This window comes from Staurois parvus, unplaced genomic scaffold, assembly GCF_062004578.1.
Source record: "Staurois parvus isolate SC_StPar_1 unplaced genomic scaffold, SC_StPar_1.0 ptg000029l, whole genome shotgun sequence".
Taxonomy (NCBI): domain Eukaryota; kingdom Metazoa; phylum Chordata; class Amphibia; order Anura; family Ranidae; genus Staurois; species Staurois parvus.
The window spans coordinates 5,292,513-5,309,195 of NW_028317825.1; the positions used below are offsets into that span (position 1 = coordinate 5,292,513).

The following is a 16,683-nucleotide window of genomic DNA, read 5'->3' on the forward strand; positions in this document are numbered from 1 at the left end:
AAAGTAATCCTTTCAGCCTCCCTCCTGCATAGATTCAAGGGCAGGAGCTGGAGAGGAGGAAAGGTAAAAAAATTAGATGACAATGTCCTTACGGCACCACCAGAGCATCTATCATATCAACCAGGGGATACCCTGCTCTCGCCACGAACCTTGACAGTCCTGTAGAAGCGGGACGCCAGAAGATTAATGTTCCAAGTGCCCCACCACAGGTAGGTCCAATGAAAACCTTCCAGGTGTAGACACTAGTCTCCATGATCCAGGGACTGGGGGCTGGGGTTGTCTGCCTTCCAGATTTCCCATGGCTGGACAGTACACAGTGGGGAGAGCCGTTCACATGATGTCCCACCCACCAAACACCACATAAGGATTTTAGCATAGTTGCTGCACTTTTCATGCCACCTTGCTGGATGATATGGCTCACTGCTGCATCACTGTCTGAACGAACCAAGGCAGGGCGCCCCCGAAGGAGGTTGTTCTAGTGCTCCAGACAGAGCCTGATCGCCAAAGCCTCAGGGCAGCGTTTGGTAGCCAAGACTCATCCAGTGATCAGCGGCCCAAAGCCGGCCCAATCCAAGAACCCCCAAAGCTAAATAGGCTAGTGTCCACCAAAATCACCATCATACAATGGAGAGGACAGCCTGAAGGGAAGAGATTGGAGCCACAAAAAGGAAAAGACCCTGGCCAACTACCCTAGGCGATTTTGTTGTCCAGGGACATGGATTGTGCTACTCGAAGAAGAGTTCCATCTGCAGAGCCTTAGTGGGGAACTGCACATACAAAACCGCCTCTAACACAGACACCAAGAGACCCAGAATCCACATACAAGGTTGCAGGAAGGACTGCCCATGGGTAGCAGCAACCGAACTGCAGGCCAATGCTACCAGAGCTTATCCAGCAGGAAAAACACTGTAGCCTGTGCTGGGTCAAAATTCAGACCCAAATACTCAATCCTCTTAGTCAGAGTCGGAGCAGACTTCTGAAGGTTCAGGACACAGCCAAAGTCCTCCATTGGGCGCATCATGAGCACCACATCGTCCATCACCACAGATAAAGCCCCCGTTCACAAGAGGCAGCCATCTAGACCACCAATCCTGACAATCACCCATTGTCCCAACAATGCTAGGACTGAAGCATCCCAGTAAACCCCGAGGGGTGGAGGCCAGTCCAAGAAGGAGCACCACAAATTGAAATTACGCATCCCCAACCACAAAGCGTAAGAAATGCTGGAACCCAGCACAGAAGGGAACGCGCAGGCGCATCCTTGATGTCTATGGAGGCCGTAAGGATGGAATCCCTGTGAATTTCTGTACCTTTACAAGGCAATTCAAGCCCTGAGGTCTAGAATCAGATGACCTCCTGCCTTCTCTGGAATCGCAATCAGGTTGGAGTGAAATTCCACAAATCCATTCCGAGTCCGAAACCGGTGTAAACACTCCCAGATGAAGCGGATTCAGTTCACGCTGGAATTTAGGGCCTTTTTAGACATCTGGGCTACAGACCACTATTTGAGGCAAGGAACACTAAAAGCACCACCGGTCGAGAAAGAGAGCTGTAGAGATCAACAGGGCCACGTCTGAGGACGCATCATGCTCATACATTGGCCCTGGACCAACCGGTCCACAAGTCCCACATAGGCCAGCAACACTAGCTCTTTACCCAGACCAAGGCGCAAGAGCGAAGCCCATCCAGTAAGCAGTAAAGACTCCAGGGCCCAGGCAGGAGGAAAGATCCACTGCTCCAGGAGGACCTTCTCAAGGAGAGATGCACTCTATGACACACAGGCCCTACAGAAGGATGCTCCGCATGTACCCATTTCTTAGCCGGGAGAACATCAAGATAGCTAGGGCAAGGAAACTCTTTGATGAACCGAGACAGCAAAAGAAAAAAAACGGTCTATGAGGGCTCAGAGGAATAGCAACACAGGACCGTTCTGCAGTAGGAAAAGTGCACAAACAGATACCTGGGAGGATACCTGGGAGGGGAATATATAGGCCTTTAGTTGATACAGCAACACAAGGCAATGGAAAGGCACAGCCCACAAAGCCACTGCTCCCCTGGCACCACACAGCAGACACTGCAGAAACATACCAGCAGCACAGGCAGGGCTGCAGTGGCAGCACATCGGGACTGCACAAGGAAAGCCGCCCCCCAACTTACCCCATCCTGCAAAACCAAGCTCATGCTGTAACTTGTTCAGCTGTCAGCTATCTCTTCCAAGAAAGTGTTAAAAACCGAGCAGCTTCTGTCATGCAGAAGTCTCACTGTCATGGGTATTTGCATCGGTTTTGGCCTTGTTGAGAAGAACAGAGCTGGGTCAAACCACATAAAAGAGCAGGCATCAGGCGACGGGAAACGTGCCGGTACCATCCGCCTCTCACTGTTCCGCCAACCCAAAGACCTGGGTCAAAATACTGCCGCAGGCAGCTAGAAGGCAGAGCGCAGAGGAAACAACAAACCAGGAAGGGCGAATGCCCTCAGGCAAAATTGCATTGCAGACATACCTCTGAAAATACATGCAAGAACCAAAGGACACTAGGCGTGACATCTGAAGGCGGTGTCCGCCCAGCACAGCACCGCCTGTACATTGGAAGCCTGCCTCCAGCTCCAAGACACAGTACAAGCAGAAATTACATCAGGGCAGGTCGGATGCCCTAAAGCCAAATAGCAGGCATACCCACCGCCCCAGTAGGCAGCATGCAATGCAAAGTCACGAGCGGCCAAAAAAGGACGTTGGCCAGGAAGGGGAGTCACTAGGGCCCCCCCACCTGGGCAGGCGAAGCAAAAAGACACTCATACAGTCCACCCATTTCAGTCCACTCAGATGAGCCACAAAGCCCAGGTCTAAAGTTCCTGGAAGTCTGACAGGCAGACGGGGGGGTTTGAAACGAGGTACAGAAGCAAAAGCCGAGTAGGAGATGTCCAGAACACCTCCTATCCCCCAAGCAGCAGTGGATGGGAGCAAGTTAAATATCCCTGTGGGTTCCGCTTTAAAAGAGGAGTATACTTTTGTTTTTTTAAATCATATGCACCTAGGTGAATGCAGCATCGATCTGAGGGTGAGAACTGAGCAATCAGACACTGTTGATTGCTCAGTTTCCCCTGCCACTCTGAGCAGAGAGCAGTGACTGTAAGTCAGCACTGTCTATTCTGCCCACCCCCAAAACTCACTGGAGCTCTGGGCTGTGGAGGGTTTGGTTCGGCTGGCTCAGGCTCTCAGTGGTTCGCAACTTTAGCCCGCTATCTGTTGAAAACGGGTAACAAGAGTGGGAAACAAACTGCACTCTTGTGATCCACAGCCAAATGAGATTCATTACGAGCTAAATTACACGTTGTCCTTAGGGACACGCCTTTAATTTAGTACATTGTTTTAATACTCACATTTAATGCTCAGATTTTTCATTATAAACTGGCAACTGGACAAAATATGATTAAAAAAAAGAAACTTATAATAATCTTCTTAAAATGGTTGTAAACCATAGAAATATGAACAAAGCATATACCTCTATAGTGTGTGCTTGTCTCATTTAAGAGCACTTAGTGTCATTTCTGCCTGCTGCTTTGTTCCATCAGTTTGAATCTCTTCTGGCAAGTATTCCTGACACCAAGAGAAAAAAAAAAAAGGTGACCAGAGGGAGCTCCAGCACACAGACTGTGATTGACAGTCTCAGATCCAATCCTGTGTGAAAGGGGGGGAGGGTGTCCCTTCCCTACAATCGGCTGTCAGAATTCTGCTCAAAGAGCTCTGCACAGTGTAATTTCAGCTCTCCACCCATTTTTTCTGACAGCTGGGACAAGCTGTATAAACTCTGGACTCTGAACATAAGTAGAAAAGAGAATACCGCAGATAAAGAGGTACAACTTATATAGGAGGATTTGTTTAATCTCTGTGCTTCACCTGAGGGCGGTCAGTTGACTGGGTATGTGTAAGGGTTCACAACCACTTTAAATGTGTTTTTATTTTTAACAGGTGTGTTATTATCCTAAAGGCTTCTAGCAAATTGCCTCTCTCTGGTGGTTTTATTCCCAATTACTGTACTTGACAGAGCCGCAGTCAGCTACAGCATATATGTAACATGTTCCCAATGCTGCAGCTGCTGTCCAAATTCCCCCCCCCCCTTTCCTATGACAGCAGTACGGGGAGGAGTTCCCCGTACTAGACGTCAGTTTTTTAAATCAGCGCCATTGTGTGGGGCTACGCCCACAAGGCTGCGTCATTCATTCACGAAGTCCCGACAGCCTTAGCGGCCATCAGCTTGTAGTTCTCAATGAAACGCCATGGTAGTTCATTGATTCTTCCTGTTAGTATATCATCCCGTAAGGGCAAGCAGATATACTGACAGGTCTGCAGGAGACCTGCATGGCACCAGCAATCTGCTGATCGCTGGTGCATTGCTTCACAGGCTCCTGCAACAAAACTTAATGCACATTTTTTTGCCTGCATAAAAATGTGCATTTATTATTTTTTGTCAAAAGGAGAACTTATCATTTAAATATCTAGAAACAAATCCACAGTATGGAGAATTGGGCTGTGTGATATTTATTTACAAAAAGGCAGCCCATAGAGGGTTAATAAATACATAATTAGATTGAATAGTGATCATTTAAGATCTAAAAGGGAATCAACTTTAACCACTTCAATACCAGGCACTTTTACCCCCTTCCAGCGCTTTTGCACTTTGAATGACAATTGCGTGATCATGTAACTCTGTACCTAAACTAAATTTTTATAATTTTGTTCACACAACTAAAGCTTTCTTTTGGTGGTATTTAATCACCACTGGGTTAATTTTTTGCTAAATTAACAAAAAAAAAAGACTGAAAACTTTGAAAAAAAAAAAGCATGTTTTTCTTAGTTTTTATTATAAAATTTTACAAATAAATAATTGTTCCTCATAAATTTAGGCAAAGATGCATTCTGCTACATTGCTACATAGAAAAGTTATAGAGTCCACAAACTATGGGATAGATCTGGAAAAAAAAAAAAATCAAACAATCCTGAAGTACTGACGACCAATCTAATTTCTTGAGGCCCAAAATGTCAGAACAGTATAGAAATCCCCCAAATGACCCCTTTCTGCAAAGTAGACAGTCCAAGGTATTTCATAAGAGTCATGGCGAGTTTTTTGAAGTTGTAATTTGTCATAATTGTTTAGAAAATAAAGAAATTAAAAAAAAAATGTTCACAAATCTTTGTTTTGTTTTACACACACTCTCACCAGTGCAGTACAGCGTCATCATATAAATGGTGTGGCAGTGATCAGGGACACTTACTGGTGATCGTACAAAAAAAAAAAAAAAGTTTAAACTTTTTTCTATTACTTTTTTTTCACAATTTTTTTTTCCATAACACACTGTGACCAGAGTAGTATAATGTTACCATAATTGCAAAGAATTGCTTTGCTATAAGCAAGCATTTAACGGAATGAAATTGATTCATTCAGGTTTGTGATTAGCTGTGATTGGCCAAAGCTACATCACATGACACAGATGGGCTGCGATCGGGCCAGTCTGTATGTGATCACTGTGACCAATCACGGCTAGTGTCGCAACTGTATACAATGGATGACTTGAAAGGAAGCCATCCATTGTTTGCAATGGTCATGTGACCAGCTGTGATTTGTCACAGAGGTCACATGGTACTGGCAACAGGCCGGCACACAGATCTCGCCACAGTGCGGGCACACGCAAGGCACGATCCGGGAGGACATCATATGACACCCACCCACATCGACGAGAGTCCCGCTCGGCCGTCATTTTGCTGGGCGGGAACAGGTGAAAGCTTAGAAATTTATAAATAAAAAAAATACCTTGATAGTCTCTTCAATTCACCATTAATTTCAGAGTTAAATGGCTCCAACTTCTGAGCTCTTAGAAGAAACGTACGAGCCTTTTCATACTCTTTCAACTCAAGACATGCCTGTCACAGGAAAATAAAACAAAGAAACAGTTGAATGTGTTTAAACCTTAATGTAAATAAATGTTGCAAAAAAAAAAAAAAAAAGACACGCACGCGCGCGATGAGCAGAACAAGGATGATGAAGGGACTGGATGTTTTTTAACTTAAAATTAGCATTTTCTAAAAACAAGAGATCTTAGGTCCCCAAGAATATTTAAAAAGGATAAGTTCACCTTTGAGAACATGTTACATGTTTCACCCGTTTTTGGGGTGGAACATGTAAGATGTTCCCGCAGCCGTCACCCCTCACTCTGACAGTACGAGGAGAAATCTCCCCATACTATCTGTCAGATTTGAAAACAGCACGGCCGTGCAGGGCTCTACCCACACGACCACATCATTCATTCAAGGACTTCAGTGTATGAATGAACTGCAAGTCCCGACAGCCTTAGCAGTGCTGTGGAGCACCATGGTAGTTCATTGAAGCTTCCTGTCAGAATATCTTCTTGCTAGTACATCTCAGCAAGCAGACTTTCTGACAGGTCAGCAGGAGACCTGCATGGCATCAGCAATCTACTGATCACTGGTGCAATGCTTTCCAGGCTCCTGTAGACAAAAATAATAAATGCACATTTTTTTTTTACCTGCAAAAAAAAAAAAAAAATTATGCATTTATAATTTTTGTCTAAAAGGTGAACGTATCCTTTAACCACTTGGTCTCCGGAAGATTTACCCCCAGGCCCCCACCCAGTCCATTTTTTGCTATATGGCACTGCATTACTTTAACTTACAATTGCTCGGTCATTTGATCAACACAGGATTTTTAAATTTTTTGAGCTATAAACAAAATAGATAAGCAAACAATATTTTTTACTTTCTGCTATAAAACATATCCAATAAAAAAAAGGTAAAAATAAATTAAATGTCATAAATTTAGGCCAATATGTATTTCGCTACATATTTTTGGTAAAAAAAGTCCCAATACGTGTATATATTTATTGGCTTGCGCAAAAGTTATAGCGTCTACAAACTATGGTATATATGCTGGAATTTTTATTTATTTTTGTTATACTAGTAATGGTGTCAATCAGCGACTTATAGCGGGACTGCGATATTGCAGCGGACAATTTGACACTGACAGTTTGTGGGAACCAGTGAAACTAATACAGTGATAAACACTGACACTGCTAAAAATATACACTGTCACTGTACTAATTACACTGGCGGGGAAGGGGTTAAATATCTAGGGTTAACTGTGTGCCTAGCCAGTGTTTATGCGTGTAGTAAGTAGAGCTTTTACTAAGGGATGTGCTGGACTTTATTCCCTGCCTTGCAAGGAAACAAAATTAAGCACATCGCTGCTGACAGGACACAGCTCTGCCTTGTTTACATAGGCAGAGCTGCGTTCTGTCTCTTTCCTCGCTGACCAGCAGGTGCTGGCAGTCATCCATTGGCCACTGACAATTCTTTCCCTACTCTTCTTCTCTGACTGTTTTTCACTAGTTTTGCATTTGGCTAGGGTCAGTGTCACTACTGGTAGCATGAGGCGATACCTGGACCCTACAGAGGTTGCAGACAGTCCAACTCCTCCAGGATGGCACATCAATACTTGCCATTGCCAGAAGGTTTGCTGCGTCTCCCAGCACAGTCTCGAGAGCATGGAGGAGATTCCAGGAGACAGGCAGTTACTCTAGGAAAGCTGAACAGGGTCATAGAAGGTCCTTAACCCAATAGACCTGGTATCTGCTCCTTTGTGCAACAAGGAACAGGATGAGCACTGCCAGAGCCCTACAAAATGACCTCCAGCAGGCCATTGGTGTGAATGTCTCTGACCAAACAATAAGAAACAGAGTTCATTAGGGTGGACTGAGGGCCCGATGTCCTAGTGGGCCCTGTTCTCCCTGCCCGGTACCATAGAGCTCAATTGGCATTTGCCATTGAACACCAAAATTGGCAGGTTCGCCACTGGTGCCCTGTGCTTTTCACAGATGAGAGCAGGTTCACCCTGAGCCCGTGACAGACGTGAAAGGGTCTGGAGAAGCCGTGACGTAACATCGTTCAGCATGACCGTTTTGGTGGTGTGTCAGTGATGGTTTGGGGAGGCATGTCCATGGAGGGACTCACAGACCTCTACAGGCTAGATAATGGCACCCTGACTGCCATTAGGTAGTTAGGAAATCCTTGGACCCACTGTCAGACCCTACGCTGGTGCAGTGGGTCCTGGGTTCCTTCTGGTGCACGACAATGTCCAACCTCATGTGGAGAGAGTATGCAGGCAGTTCCTGGAGGATGAAGGAATTGATACCATTGAATGGCCCCCACGCTCGCCTGAGCTAAATCCAATAGAACACCTCTGGGATATCATGTTTCGGTCCATCCAACGCCGTCAGCTTTCTCCCTCAGACTGTCCAGGAGCTCAGTGATGCCCTGGTCCTCATCTAGGAGGAAATACCTCAGGACACCATCCGTCGTCTCCATTAGGAGCATGCCCCAACATTGTCAGGCATGCAAGCAAGCAAGTGGAGGCCATACAAACTACTGAGTACCATTTTGAGTTGCTGCAATGAAATTTCAGCAAAATGGACTAGCCTTCTGTATCATTTTTTCACTTTGATTTTCGGGGTGTCTTTGAATTCAGTCCTCTGTAGGTTGATAATTTTCATTTCCATCAAACAATAGGGCATCCTTACATTCCAAACACATTACCCAGTCCATATCAGTATAGATATCCAGCATGATGTTTTTCCCCATTGAGTTCTGATGTTTTCAAAGTTCCCCATTGAGTTCTGATGTTTTTAATTTTTTTGAGCAGTGTACATGATTTTGCACACAGCGGCCATCCTATAGCAGTAAAGCTGCTGGTTAAAGTAATAACGCACTTTCGAAAGCAGTGTTCTAGAGATATCTCCTTCTAATGTTATATAAGGAACAGGTAAATCAAGTAAGGGACTAAAAAGAACAAATCCTCAACAGCTCCCTTTGTGATCCACAATCAAATTTAAAAATAATCAAACATACAGTACTGTGCAAAAGTTTTAGGCAGGTATGAAGAAATTCTGTAAAGTAAGAATGCTTTCAAAAATATGTATTTTAAATTGTTTAGTTTTATAAATTTAAAAATGCAAAAAAGAAAAATCTAAATCAAATCAACATTTGGTGTGACTACCCTTTGGCTTTAAACCAGCGTCATTTCTTACACTTGCATACTTTGTACACTTGCACAGTCAGGGATTTTGTAGGATAAGAGTCAGGTGTATGATTAACAAATTATACCAAGCGCTAATGATCGCCAATTAACATACGTAGGTTGAAACAGTCAATAACTGAAACACAAACAGCAGTGTAAGAGGCTTAAAATTGGATGAGGAACAGCCAAGCTCTGCTACTATGGTGAGGTTGTGGAAGACCGTTTCATGTTACAGGTCATAAACCATGGCAAGAGTGAGCACAGCAAGGGACAAGGTAGTTATACTGCATTAGCAAGGTCTCTCCAAAGCAAAGATTTCAAAGCAGACTGGGATTTCAAAATGTGATGATCAAGCTCTTTTGAAGAAGCACAAAGAAACAGTAAACACTGAGTACTGCACATGCAGCGGTCCGGCAAGGAAACAATGCAGCAGATGAAAAACTCTTCACCCTTACTTCCTTTTGACCAGCAGTGCCATCAGCACAGAACTGGCGGAAACCAGTGGGACCCAGTACACCCATCTACTATCCAGAGAAGTCTTGCCAGAAATGATCTTCATGGAAGAATTATGGGCAACAAGCCATACCTCCGATGTGAAAACAAGGCTAAGCGACTCAACTATGCATGAAAACATAGGAACTGGGGTGCAGAAAAATTATAGCAGGTGCTCTGGACTGATAAGTCAAAATTTGAAATATTTGGCTGTAGCAGGAGGCCGTTTGTTTGCTGCAGGGCTGGAGAGCAGTACAATAATGAGTGTCTTAAGGCAACAATGAAGCATGGTGGAGGTTACTTGCAAGTTTGGCACTGCATTTCTGCAAATGGAGTTGGAGATTTGGTCGGGATCAATGGTGTCCTAAATGACAACAAGGAGGCATGTGACTGGCCTCAGATATATTCTGCAGCAGGACAATGGCCCCCAAACATACAGCCAAAGCCATTAAGAACTATCTTCAACGTAAAGAAAAAAAAAAAAAAAGAAAAAAGAAAAGAGTCCTGGAAGTGATGGTTCGGCCCCCACAGAGCCCTGATCTCAACTTCAAGTCTGTCTAGGATTACATGAAGAGACAGAAGGATTTGAGGCAGCCTATATTCTCAGAGGATCTGTGATTAGTTCTCTGAGATATTTGGAACAAACTACCTACCATGTTCCTTCAAAAATGGAGTTCAAGTGTATCTAGAAGAATTGATGCTGGTTTGCAGGCAAAGGGTGATCACACCAAGTATTGATTTGATCTGGATTTCTCTGCTGTTCATTTACTTTACATTTTGTTCATTTATAAAAAAAACTATTAAGACTTCTATTTCTGAAAGCAATCTTAATTTACAGCATTTTTTCACACCTGCCTAAAACTTTTACACAGTAGTATACATACATACAAAAACAACAAATCTTAGGCAACAATACTGCCTAGCTGGTCACTTAAATTAAGATGAGTTCAATGGAGACCTGGTCATCTTCCCTCTATCCAGGAGAATTTCTCTGGATTTTAGAGTACCACTTTCAAGGTGTGGGGCTTACAGACCATTACTCTTTTTTGTGCCTCATTATTCAAAAAAAGATATCAAAAGCATGGTAAATGTGAAATATAAACAAAAATTCTGACATTTTTCAGCACAAGTAAATGAGTTGCAAGAGAACGGAGCCAAATAATTCCCAGAAATGTTCTTGCATGGACCCAAATTTTGCCCTTAAGGCCAACATAACTTTCAAAAACACAATGAACGTAAAATACAAGCCAATGCAATGCACATGTGTTTTAAGTGTGAATGAGCTGCCAATTGGATGTAACTGGTTTCATGCTCTAAAACAGACTCGAACACACAACATTTAACCGTTTCAATACCGTGCAATTTTACACCTTCCTGCCCAGGCCATTTTTCAGGTTTCAGCGCTCTCACACTTTGAATGACAATTGCGCGGTCATACAACACTGTACCCAAACTAAAATTTTATCATTTTCTTCACACAACTAGAGCTTTCTTTTGGTGGTATTTAATCACTGCTGGGGTTTTTATTTTTTGCTAAATTAACAAAAAAAGACCAAAAATTTTGAAAAAGAAACACATTTTTCTTTGTTTCTGTTATAAAAGTTTACAAATAAATAATTGTTCTTCATAAATTTAGGCCGAGATGTATTCTGCTACATGTCTTTGGTGAAAATAACCCAAATTAGGATGTATTTTTTAGTTTGTAGGAAGGTTATAGAGTTCACAAACTATGGTATAGATCTGAATATTGATCAATCCTGAAGTACTGACAGCCAATCTAATTTCTTGAGGTCCAAGAATGTCAGAACAATACAGATATCCCACAAATGACCCCTTTTTGCAGAGCAGACAGTCCGACGTACTTCATAAGAGGCATGGCGAGTTTTTTGAAGTTGTATTTTTTTGTCATAATTTTTCGGAAAATGAAAAAAATCAAAAAAATTATTTTCACTATTTTTTTTTTTACATACTGTCACCAGTGCAGTACAGCGTCATCATATAACTGGCATGGCGGTTGACAGGGACACTGACTGGTGACAGTATGAAAAAAAATATATATATTTTTTTTTTAATTTTTTTTTTTTTATTATATTTAATTTTTTATTACATTTTTTTTTATTTTTTTTAAGATTTTTTTTTCATATTTTACTATGACCAAAGTAGTACAATGTTACCATAGTAACATTGTACTACCTTGGGGAAGTGATCAGTATTTTTTTTTTTTTTTTTTTACACAATTTACTTATAGCAAAGAATTACTTTGCTATAAGCAAGCATTTACCTGAATGAAATCGATTCATTCAGCTTTTCTTTTTTTTTTTTTTTTTTTTTGTGCTTAGCTGTGATTTGGTCACAGCTAATCACATGACATGTGCATGTGATTAGCTGTGACCATTCACAGCTAGGCACTAGTATACAATGGATGGCATCATGAATGAATGAACTGTCATGTGACCTGCTGTGATTGGTCACAGCAGGTCACATGGTACCAGCAACGGGAGCTGGTACTCGGATCTGTCATCGGCCGTGTCCGAGGTGCACGGCCGGTGACAGATCGCACTGCTGCGCCGCTCTGCATTAGCGCAAACTGCGCATGTGCGGGAGCACGCCAAATGGCGTGCACCCGGAGTGAAGAGACACATCTGAAGCCACCAAACGGCCATTGGCCGGGCGGCTAATGGTTAAACCATTTACAAGCTATAATTACCTGTCCGCATCGAAACAGAGCTTTAACATTCTTGTTATCTATTGCCAGAGCCTTTTCACCCCACTCCAGACTGTTGCGTGGACGCTCTAACCTCAAGTATGTGAGTGCCAAATTTAAATTCACAGGTAGCCGAGCTGTCTCAAGCTGTCTCCTCTCCTCCTCCGACTTTCCCAGACGTGACAGATAAAAGGATGCCTATATGTATAAGGAAATAAACATTTAGATGATTTAAACTCATGTTTATAATCAGCACCAATGCATAATCAGAGACCGCACATTTTATTAGAGAATGAAGCTGAACTCAGTCCCTAAAACAAGAGAACACTAGAAACAAATGATGCCCATCAGACTCAACCACTTGGCGACTGCTCCATAGCAGATGTACTGGTACACGGCAGCCGTGCTGTGCAAAATCACATAAACATATGTGATTTTGCATCCCCTGGAAGGGAGCACACGCGTGCGCTGCCCTACCCGCGCTATTGGCTTCTGAGGATGTCAATCACCGGGCCCCAGCAAAGCTGAGGGGGGAGAGATCTGTGTGTAAACAACACAGATCTCTCTCCTGTCAGAATGGACATGCTGCTCTCTATCTCAATGTACAGCAGCAGGTCTCTCTAATAAAACAACACAGTACACAGTCTAATCCAGGGGTGGGCAAACTTTTTGACTTGAGGGCCGCAATGGGTTCATATATTGGACCCGGGGGCCGGACCAAGAGTAGATGAATGATGTGTATGTGTCATCCATAGTAAGTATAGTAATATTCCCCCATAGTAAGCATAGTAATTAATCCCCCATATAGTAATTAATCCCCCATAGTAATTAATCCCCCATATAGTAATTCATCCCTCATATAGTAATTCATCCCCCATATAGTAATTCATCCCCCATAGTAATTCATCCCCCATATAGTAATTCATCCCCCATATAGTAATTCACCCCCCATAGTAATTCATCCCCACTATAGTAATTCATTCCCCATATTAATTCATCCCCCATATTAAGTCCCCCATATAGTAATTCATCCCCCATAGTAATTCATCCCCCATAGTAATTCATCCCCCATATAGTAATTCATCCCCCCTATAGTAATTCATCCCCCCTATAGTAATTCATCCCCCATATTAAGTCCCCCCTGTGTCAATTCACTTACCTTTGCTCCGCGCGTTCCTCTCGCCGTGTTCCCGCGCCGTTCCGGTGTAGCATGAAAATCTGTCTCCTATGAGGATCTGTCCCCCTCGACGTATCTGCGCATGTGCCAGTTTCAGGCATTAGCAGCCGATCGGCGATCTCCGGCACATGCGCAGATATGTCGAGGGGGAAAGATCCTCATAGGAGACAGATTTTCATGCTACACCGGTCTTCAGGGCGGACTGTGAGAGGAGCCTAGCTTCCCTCGCGTTCGTCACGCTGCCCAGCCTGCACACATCCCGACAGCCATCCTGACAGTATCACGCTCCGCGGGCCGGATTAAAAGGTCCGCCGGGCCGGAATAAAAGGTCCGCCGGGCCGTATACGGCCCGCGGGCCGTAGTTTGCCCATTGCTGGTCTAATCACTCCCTAACACACAGTTAACCCTTTGATCTCCCAAGATGTTAACACCTTCCTGCTCAGTGCCAGTGTCAGTGCTTTTAATTAGCACTGATTACTGTATTAGTGTCACTGGAGATGTCAGAGGCAGTTCGTTCCCACCCAGTGTCAGAATTTCCGCCGCAGTCCCGCAATAAAGTTACTGAACGCTGCCATTACTAGTATAAAAAAAAAAAAAATTTAAGTAAAAAGTCCAGTATATATAATCGCCATTTGAAGATACTATAACTTTCACATAAACCATTTAATATACACTTACTGGGATTTTTTGTTAAAGACATGTAGCAGAATACTTGTTGGTCTAAATTTATGAAAAAATTCTTTTTTTTTTTTTGATTGGATGTTTTATAGCAAAAAGTCAAAAAGTTTTTTTTTTCAAAACAGTCTTTTTGTTTATAGCGCAAAATATAAAAAACCGCAGAGGTGATAAAATACCACCAAAAGAAAGCTCTATTTGTGGGGGGGGATGACAAATTTCATTTATGTACAGCGTTGCATGACAGCGCAACTGTCAGTTAAAGTAGGGCAACGCCGTATCGCAAAAAATGGCCTGGTAAGGAAGGGGGTTAAATCTTCCAGAGGGCAAGTGGTTGATATCACTTTATATAAAAATATTACATCTTTTATTGCTTATAAAAGTTAAAACTGAGGTGGAAAACACATATAGTCATATAGTAGAGATAAAATATGTAAACACTGGTGTCTGTTCCACATGAAAGCAAAATTCTTTTCACAACAATCAGATACTGATAATAATCTTGATGTGCTTTGTGAAGCAAATGTTCATTTCTTCAGGAGTGATGAAATCAAAATTCATATACACCAAAAAAGCTCAAGGAGTATCACAAGAACCAAAAACAAATCACTAAATGGCAGATGCAACCCAGGGCTATGTCAGGCATATCTTGGCTGGAAGCTGAAAGGTAGGGTAGGTCGCCCGCAGGGGCGGACTGACAACTCATGGGGCTCTCAGGCAATAGGGGTTCTGACGAAGTCTGCGGTGATTGGCGGACGAAACGCGTCAACGTATTGACGTCACTACGCTCGGCGTCTTCATAGGGTGCGGCGCCCATGAGGTGGGAAGGAACGGCGGTGTCACAGCTCCTTGCTAGGAAGGCACGAGGCCCTCTGAAAAACTACCATAAGGCTACTATTACAGCGGTTCGCAAACGGCAATCCCCTAGGGGAATATATCTTCCACCGGTGGCAAGTTATTTAAGCTTACAGCTGTCTAGATTTATAGAGCATATATGGAGTTAAGAAGGCATCTCATATGGGCCTAATTTACCCTGTATACACGGGGAATGTTTTGAAATCCTCTTCAGAGGATAACATATATATACATATATACACGCTATCCTATTCAGGCATTGTATGCTGTGACATAGCCATATCCTAATGAAACCGCTTCAATTTTCTCAGATTGAGTAATTTTTGAAAACCCTTTACTGGGTATATAGACTCAGGTTCTCACGGCCTGCTACATACATATTATATGTGTTTGGAATCTACGTACTGTGACTACCTGGCTTCCCACCCCCATATGCACCTTTGAACAAGCATCAAGGACCTGATCTTATTTCAAGTCGACGGGAGTCTTCTTGATCTTCATTGATGGTAATATACCCATATTGTGTTCCTTGTTTTCAGGGTTTACTTGATGCCTGTGATCTATACATTTATATTTATTTTTATATATATCCCCAGAATCATTTGGTACTGTGGACTTTGTTTCACTTGGGGTGGCTACCCAGGAAGTCCCTATATTTGAGAAGCGGGTATGACAGTCTTACAACTGAGAAGGTAATTGAAGTGTCCACTTATTGCTGTAGAGGGAGGCTTGGTGAGGCCTGGATGCGATTTAGCTCCTATATTCTCATACATACATTGTGTATTTTTTGTGTTCCAGCTTTCACATACCAGGAGGTTCCTGACGTATATTGGGAATATATCTGCTGTATACATGGCTCACTCTAATATAAGCTGGAAATTCATGGAAATCTAGGAGAATTACCTCACCATTACCCTATATTGCCATATATGGTGCTCTACTTGCTAAAATGACCCTATAATGAAGACGCCTAGTGCTTTTTAACATGATTTTATTTGTTTGACATGTTCACCGTGCTCATGTTTAACCTCCTTATGATCTATGTGATCAAATAAAGTATTGTCTGAATTTTTTGAATTCATATTACTCCGCGTGGATCATTTAGTAACCTTCTGTTTTCAGGTAGGGGTGCTCTTGTCACACTACCATATTGTTTAGTATGCACTTTCTGGGTTTATGGATCCACACTTATACAAGTGAGTCGGAGATATGATAATGACACCAGCTATTCGTGTCATTTTAGGTGGCTTGTTTCTGCTCTATTTTTGTGAAATAGGGGGATCATGGGGCCCCTGTGTCCTTGCCCAAACTCAAAAAAGCCTTTGAAAAAAGGTACCAGGGGCATCTCATGGGGCCCCCTACTGACCCCGGGCCTTCGGGCAGTGCCCGAGTTTCCAAATGGTCAGTCCGTCCCTGGTCGCCCGGCAGAGGCAAACAAAGAAGGCTTACAGAGGCAAGGTCAGCATATATGCAGAAATATATTAGAACCTGTCACAAACAGCCATAGAATGAAGACAATCATGTGACGTGGAGTGTGTCCAAAGACAGTTGTGCATAAACTCAACAAAAGTTCCATGCGCATCATTTGTTTCTAGTATCCCTACATATTATAAGAGAGCTTTCGTTGCTGCTTCTTCTGCCAGTGCCTTGCAACTGAATGTACAACAAGTGCAAAGAAATATGGTAACTCAGACACT

The 16,683-nt window shown here is 43.0% G+C and overlaps 1 protein-coding gene and 1 long non-coding RNA gene across 2 annotated transcripts in view; one reads left to right on the forward strand and one right to left on the reverse strand.

Moving 5' to 3' along the window:
- Window positions 1-16,683, reverse strand: part of FKBP6 (FKBP prolyl isomerase family member 6 (inactive)) — a 56,360-nt gene that overhangs the window by 26,070 nt on the left and 13,607 nt on the right. The window contains exons 5-6 of the mRNA XM_089658076.1: window positions 12,283-12,477; window positions 5,808-5,917 (exon numbers count right to left, since the gene is read on the reverse strand). Of these exons, the coding sequence (XP_089514202.1) occupies window positions 5,808-5,917; window positions 12,283-12,477 (305 nt within the window). The remainder of the gene's footprint in view (window positions 1-5,807; window positions 5,918-12,282; window positions 12,478-16,683) is intronic.
- LOC149471083 (uncharacterized) lies at window positions 15,325-16,063 on the forward strand. The gene is made up of 2 exons (XR_016307482.1): window positions 15,325-15,678; window positions 15,785-16,063. It is a non-coding gene; the product is annotated as an uncharacterized LOC149471083 (long non-coding RNA).